The sequence below is a fragment of the Coregonus lavaretus genome (genome assembly GCF_964263955.1).
Source record: "Coregonus lavaretus genome assembly, chromosome: 1".
In the NCBI taxonomy this organism is placed as follows: domain Eukaryota; kingdom Metazoa; phylum Chordata; class Actinopteri; order Salmoniformes; family Salmonidae; genus Coregonus; species Coregonus lavaretus.
The window spans coordinates 85,396,212-85,403,711 of record NC_139988.1 but is presented as its reverse complement, the minus strand read 5'-3'; the positions used below and the strand labels follow the sequence as shown (position 1 = coordinate 85,403,711).

At 43.6% G+C, this 7,500-nt stretch overlaps 1 protein-coding gene across 1 annotated transcript in view; it reads right to left on the bottom strand.

The window, feature by feature from the left end:
• Positions 1-7,290: 7,290 nt before the first annotated feature.
• Positions 7,291-7,500, bottom strand: part of LOC311141957 (metastasis-associated protein MTA3-like) — a gene marked incomplete at its 3' end in the record, with an annotated part of 28,247 nt that continues 28,037 nt past the window's right edge. The window contains 1 exon segment of the mRNA XM_084177482.1: positions 7,291-7,462. Coding sequence (XP_084033608.1) covers positions 7,291-7,462 — 172 coding nt within the window.

The window sequence follows — 7,500 nt, the reverse complement described above, 5'->3', positions numbered from 1 at the left end:
TCTCTCAACCAGCTTCACCTGGAATGCTTTTCCAACAGTCTTGAAGGAGCACTTGTTGGCTGCTTTTCCTTCACTCTGCGGTCCAACTCATCCCAAACCATCTCAATTGAGTTGAGATCGGGTGATTGTGGAGGCCAGGTCATCTGATGCAGCACTCCATCACTCTCCTTATTGGTCAAATAGCCCTTACACAGTCTGGAGGTGTGTTGGGTCATTGTTTGTTGAAAAACTAATGATGGGATGGCGTATCACTGCAGAATGCTGTGGTAGCCATGCTGGTTAAGTGTGCCTTGAATTCTAAGCTTTGCCAAGAGTGTGTAAAGCTGTCATCAAGGCGAAGGGTGGCTACTTTGAAGAATCTGAAATATAAAATATATTTTGATTTGTTTAACACTTTTTTTTGTGGTTACTACATGATTCCATATGTGTTATTTCATAGTTTTGATGTCTTCACTATTATTCTACAATGTAGAAAATAGTTTTAAAAAATAAAGAAAAACCCTTGAATAAGTAGGGGTCCAAACTTTTGACTGGTACAGTATATATGAGAGAAACAAGGGGTCAGGCAGGGGCTGTGTTGCGCTGGCCCCTTCAGGGGATTTGGAGTCTTATAGCAGCGGCTCAGAATCCTAAATTAAAAACTGTACTGTCTAATCTGCCCGGGAGAGAACCAGTGTCACACACACACACACACCCTGAAATCTGAGCACTGATCCATTATGTTTTCATGGCTCAGGGTACATTCACACTGATAAAGACATACTGATTGTGTCCAGGGCCGGATGAAAGAAAGGATAGAGGGAGAGAGAGAGGGAAGGAGGAAGGAGAGATAAGGGACACAGATTTACACTCTCATTTTCAGTCCAGAGATCAGAGACATATAGGTCACATCATTACAACAATCTTCTGCGTGTTCATTCCCAGTTTACACAGCTTACAGAGCTATATATATATATATATATATATATATATATACACACACACACAAACATTTGAATGCACAATGAATCATTGTTAATAGAAAGAACACACATACAGCTCTGGAAAAAATTAAGAGACCACTGCAAATTTTTCTTAAATCAGCGTCTCTACATGTATGACAGCCATTCCATTTCAGTGTCTGTTGATTTCCAACACAGGCACACCTCATTCTACTGAATTAGGTACTGATTAGGTGATCACCTGAACCAAATCTTATTTAACGGGGGAAAGTATAAAAACCACTGCTGTGGTCATCACTATCCTCTTGCAATAGGACCAGCTGAATGGCAAAAACAGTGCTAAAAGTACCTCAAAAGTAATATTAATCAAAAAATAACTATTGACCATGCCAAAAGAGTTGAAAAGGAAAGTTTTGAGTGAGGAAAAGAAAGGTTCAATTATGTCTTTACTGGCAGAGGGATACAGTGAGCGTCAGGCTGCTTCCATCCTTAAAATTTCAAAGACGGCGGTTCATAAGAACAAGGTCAAGCAGCAGACATTGGGGACAACAAAGCTACAGACCGGCAGAGGGCGAAAACGACTCTCTACTGACCGGGATGACCGCCAACTCATTCGAATGTCACTCAACAACCGTATGATGACATCAAGTGACCTACAAAAAGAATGGCAAACGGCAGCTGGGGTGAAGTGCACGGCGAAGACGGTTCGAAACAGGCTCCTAGGGGCAGGGCTGAAGTCGTGCAAAGCTAGAAAAAAGCCCTTCATCAATGAGAAGCAAAGAAGAGCCAGGCTGAGGTTTGCAAAAGACCATAAGGATTGGACCGTAGACGACTGGAGTAAGGTCATCTTCTCTGATGAGTCCAATTTTCAGCTTTGCCCAACACCTGGTCATCTAATGGTTAGACAGAGACCTGGAGAGGCCTACAAGCCACAGTGTCTCGCACCCACTGTGAAATTTGGTGGAGGATCGGTGATGATTTGGGGGTGCTTCAGCAAGGCTGGAATCGGGAAGATTTGTCTTTGTGAAGGACGCATGAATCAAGCCACATACAAGGTTGTCCTGGAAGAAAACTTGCTACCTTTTGCTCTGACATTGTTCCCCAACTCTGAGGATTGTTTTTTCCAGCAGGACAATGCGCCATGCCACACAGCCAGGTCAATGAAAGTGTGGATGGAGGACCACCAGATCAAGACCCTGTCATGGCCAGCCCAACTCCAGACCTGAACCCCATTGAAAACTTCTGGAATGTGATCTAGAGGAAGATGGATGGTCACAAGCCATCAAACAAAGCTGAGCTGCTTGAATTTTTGCGCCAGGAGTGGCATAAAGTCACCAAACATCAATGCCAAGACGCATGAAAGCTGTGATTGAAAATCAGGGTTATTCCACCAAATATTGATTTCTGAACTCTTCCTAAGTTAAAACATTACTATTGTGTTGTTTAAAAATGAACATGAACTTATTTTCTTTGCATTATTCGAGATCTGACAACACTGCATATTTTTTGTTATTTTGACCAGTTGTCATTTTCTGCAAATAAATGCTCTAAATGACAATATTTTTATTTGGAATTTGGGAGAAATGTTGTCAGTAGTTTATAGAATAAAACAAACATGTTATTTTTACCCAAAAACATTCCTATAAATAGTAAAACCAGAGAAACTGATAATTTTGCAGTCGTCTCTTAATTTTTTCCGCAGCTGTATTTAATAAGTCATACTTGGTGGCTAGCCGCCTTAACAATGTTCTGTTAGCTTTACGTTGAGGCTTGGCCCCAACTGGCCCCAATACTATTTTGGGGGGCGGCAGCCTCAGCCATGGAAGCACAAAAGTCTGACTCATCAATCATGAATTGACATATATTTATAGAAAATACTGGTCAGTTTTCAATTCATTCATTTAATTTTTATTCACTTCCTGAATCGTCTGAATATATATATATTTTTTATGGCCCTAACTCGGGTTTTCAGAAGCTGTAACCATGAGACGCTAATACTGGAGAATACTGGGACAAGAGGTCTATCCCACAGATAAAAGGGGTTGGTTATGAATATCTTTGTCTGTACTGTGGCACTGGTACATAGGTTTGGGAAGACTGGGTTGGGGAAGGGTGTGATATAGAGATGTGCTTCCCTCTGGTGGAGAAGGACAGAACACACTAGGTTTGCATTGTTATGATTATGAAACAGGCGTTTCATACTTTCATTACGACAGAATGGCAGATTCACAATGGAAAAAAATCTCTAACATCTGCAGCAGGAAAACAATGTTTCCTTTTTACCTTTAAAGTAACATATTTCCAACCGGTAGAGAGACCATCTAGAAGTCTCAGTTGCAACCATCTCTCCTGTTTACCAGTAGGGTGTGCTGTTGAGCGGCTATTGAAGAGGTATTTGGTATTAATGTCTATGATTTGAACACGGACGGATCCAAAACGTCAGGCTTCATCCCTTTTGGGTTGTAAAATGATACAATGTGAAGTATTTACAAACAATTAACCAGCCAGTATTGATATGACAGAGCAGCAGTTGTGTATTCTACAGATGAGATGAGCACTTTGAAATTGAATTAACCCTTACAAATAAAGATAGCATTTTTGAAACTCCAGCATTTGCTGCATTAATTTTTTTAATTTTAGTCGTTTAGCAGACGCTCTTATCCAGAGCGACTTAAAGTTAGTGAGTGCATACATTTTTCAGGCAAACTCCAGTTGCGCTGAATCACGCGATGATTCCGTTGTAACGTGTACTTAAAGTCCTTCACCCTTAAACAACTTCTTCCGAGCAACTTTGAAAATGCTCTGCTCCAGGTGAGGCTCGAACTCACAACCTCGGCATAGCTCTACTGAATACTGCTATATAAGTACCGCGCGCTAACCGATTGCGCCACTGGAGCTTTGAAGCTGTTGACCAGGAATACGGTTTAAGAATGTCACGTCTTTTCTTTAGGGGAAACGTAGCGTAGGCAGCTGATATTGGGTGATAGATCCGCCCACTATCGATTGCCTAGCCTAGAGGAAATGTCGACGTTTTCTGTAATTTTTCCCTTTCTACCATTTTTCTACTTCTAACAACTTGGTAGCTTGCAGCTAATTGTATCGATATATATGACTGACTGGGACGTTAACGTATGTAGTGAACTCACTGCAGAGGGGAGGAATGAGAGAGAAAAACATTACGAAGAGGAGTATACCGAATAAAGAATGCTGGTTCAGAAAAGAGAATAGGTTAGTGGGGAATAAAAGCTTAAAACTATTTTCTAATAATATGTTTGTTCGTTCTTTCTAAATATCTAATTCCCTCTGGAATAACAGGGACCTATGGTGCACCACCGTGAGGCTTGACCTCATTGCTCCCACCCTTGGCCCTTCCTCACGGAGACCAACCATCGCCCCCAGGCCTACCACACACTTAACACACTGTAGAGACAGAGACAGGGTGAATTCTGTTTATTAGGCTACTGTTCATTTACCAGTATGCTGAGGCAAAGATTATTCTTATACCCTATTTTCCCTATTCACCTGTGGTTAAGGGGTTCTTATTGAAATGCCTCTGTGAAAAAGAGGTATTGTATTTTATGCCCACAGTCTGTGTCCCATATTGTGCAGTAGCATTCACTGGCAGGGGGTATGGAGTTTATGTGTGAAAATGAGACTGGAACGGTCTGCCATTAATTCTGTGTTGTTGAAGGCTGTGAGGCAGAATATGAGAAATCAAATACCCAAACCAGAGAACCCAGCCCCCATCCATCATAACAGTCACACACACACATACGCGCACACGCACACCGACCCCTGGCACTAGGAGTGTTGAATTCATTTAAGCTTCAGGCCCTCTGAAGGAAAGGACACAGGGTGATATGGAGGAGGCAAGGAGAGGAAAACGTGTTGTGTTTTTAATCAGCATATTTCAACACGTGACAGACAGGAACACCAACATAAACAAATCAGGAGGCTGATCAGGAGGTTTGACCTCAGTGGCATGCTACTGCAGGAGACGTCCTAAATAGCCCCCTATTCCTTAGTGTACTAGACGGCTATGGCCAAAAGTAGAGCTGTCATGACAGTCCCAGGTTCTGTTGAGCAAAAAGGACGTGTTCTGCCTAGAACAGGACTAGGTAGAGCATAGAAATAGAATGGCTAGACTGTACAGTGTTGCAATGGGTATAGTAATTAACAACGGCTCAGATGGAGAGGAGCGTATTTCTATGTTGTTGACTCAGAAGTTAGCAGTGTCATGGGACTGTAGGCTACATAATGATGCAGATATCTAGTTAGTGATCCAATCCCTTTAACCATCTAGTTTGCGATCAAACCATCCCTTTAAATCCAGTTGAGCCGATCTGGTTAGTTGATATCAGGTTAGATCTCTCTGACAAACTGAGGAGAGCTCCCGACCACCAGTCACTGACGTGCAGTAGGTAGTACTGAAGAAGAAAAAACATCAAGTTCACACGCTCATACTCTTCTCACACGCACACACTGTTTTCTGTCCCAGGGGAGTTGGATCTGTACAGGTGGGAACCCCTTTCTGTCTGACTCCCCGGCAACGCAGCACATCGCTTCCTGACGAGGTGAATCGTCAGATTCCATAGGCTCCAGAGGTTCACCGTTTTTTTTTTTTTTTTTTTTTTTAAAGGGGTGCGATGGGGAGGGCGGGGGCCGAGTGAAACTAGGATTAGGGTCTTGCATGTAGAGCTGAGCATAGGCAGGGGACAGGCATGGGAGGAAGATACAGTGAGGGCAAAAAAGTATTTGATCCCCTGCTGATTTTGTATTTGCCAACTGACAAAGAAATTATCAGTCTATAATTTTAAATGGTAGGTTTATTTGAACAGTGAGAGACAGAATAACAACAACAAAATCCAGAAAAACACATGTCAAAAATGTTATAAATTTATTTGCATTTTAATGAGGGGAATAAGTATTTGACCCCCTCTCAATCAGAAAGATTTCTGGCTCCCAGGTGTCTTTTATACAGGTAACGAGCTGAGATTAGGAGCACACTCTTAAAGGGAGCGCTCCTAATCTCAGCTTGTTACCTGATGAAAGACACCTGTCCACAGAAGCAATCAATCAATCAGATTCCAAACTCTCCACCATGGCCAAGAACAAAGAGCTCTCCAAGGATGTCAGGGACAAGATTGTAGACCTACACAAGGCTGGAATGAGCTACAAGACCATCGCCAAGCAGCTTGATGAGAAGGTGACAAGAGTTGGTGCGATTATTCGCAAATGGAAGAAACACAAAATAACTGTCAATCTCCCTCGGCCTGGGGCTCCATGCAAGATCTCACCTCGTGGAGTTGCAATGATCATGAGAACGGTGAGGAATCAGCCCAGAACTACACAGGAGGCTCTTGTCAATGATCGTAAGGCAGCTGGGACCATAGTCACCAAGAAAACAATTGGTAACACACTACGCCATGAAGGACTGAAATCCTGCAGCGCCCGCAAGGTCCCCCTGCTCAAGAAAGCACATATACATGCCCATCTGAAGTTTGCCAATGAACATCTGAATGATTCAGAGGAGAACTGGGTGAAAGTGTTGTGGTCAGATGAGACCAAAATGGAGCTCTTTGGCATCAACTCAACTCGCCATGTTTGGAGGAGGAGGAATGCTGCCTATGACCCCAAGAACACCATCCCCACCATCAAACATGGAGGTGGAAACATTACGCTTTGGTGGTGTTTTTCTGCTAAGGGGACAGGACAACTTCACCGCATCAAAGGGACGATGGACGGGGCCATGTACCGTCAAATCTTGGGTGAGAACCTCCTTCCCTAAGCCAGGGCATTGAAAATGGGTCGTGGATGGGTATTCCAGCATGACAATGACCCAAAACACACGGCCAAGGCAACAAAGGAGTGGCTCAAGAAGAAGCACATTAAGGTCCTGGAGTGGCCTAGCCAGTCTCCAGACCTTAATCCCATAGAAAATCTGTGGAGGGAGCTGAAGGTTTGAGTTGCCAAACGTCAGCCTCGAAACCTTAATGACTTGGAGAAGATCTGCAAGGAGGAGTGGGACAAAATCCCTCCTGAGATGTGTGCAAACCTGGTGGCCAACTACAAGAAACGTCTGACCTCTGTGATTGCCAACAAGGGTTTTGCCACCAAGTTCTAAGTCATTTTTTGCAGAGGGGTGAAATACTTATTTCCCTCATTAAAATGCAAATCAATTTATAATATTTTTGACATGCGTTTTTCTGGATTTTGTTGTTATTCTTTCTCTCACTGTTCAAATAAACCTACCATTAGAATTATAGACTGATCATTTCTTTGTCAGTGGGCAAACGTACAAAATCAGCAGGGGATCAAATACTTTTTTCCCTCACTGTAGGGTCAGAGGTCAGTCGTGGATGACGATGGGTCCCCTCATCCGGAGGCTGGGGTGGGGGTGTGGAGGGGTGAGGAGCGGCCCCTGCAGTGGTGCCTGGGAGGCCCTGCGCAGGGTGATCTGCTCACAGGGCTGCCGACAGGCGCGTCTCAGCTGGGACCGAGACAGCAGCCGCCTTGCCCTCCTGGAGAGACAGGACACAACATCAGAGGGGAACTCAAC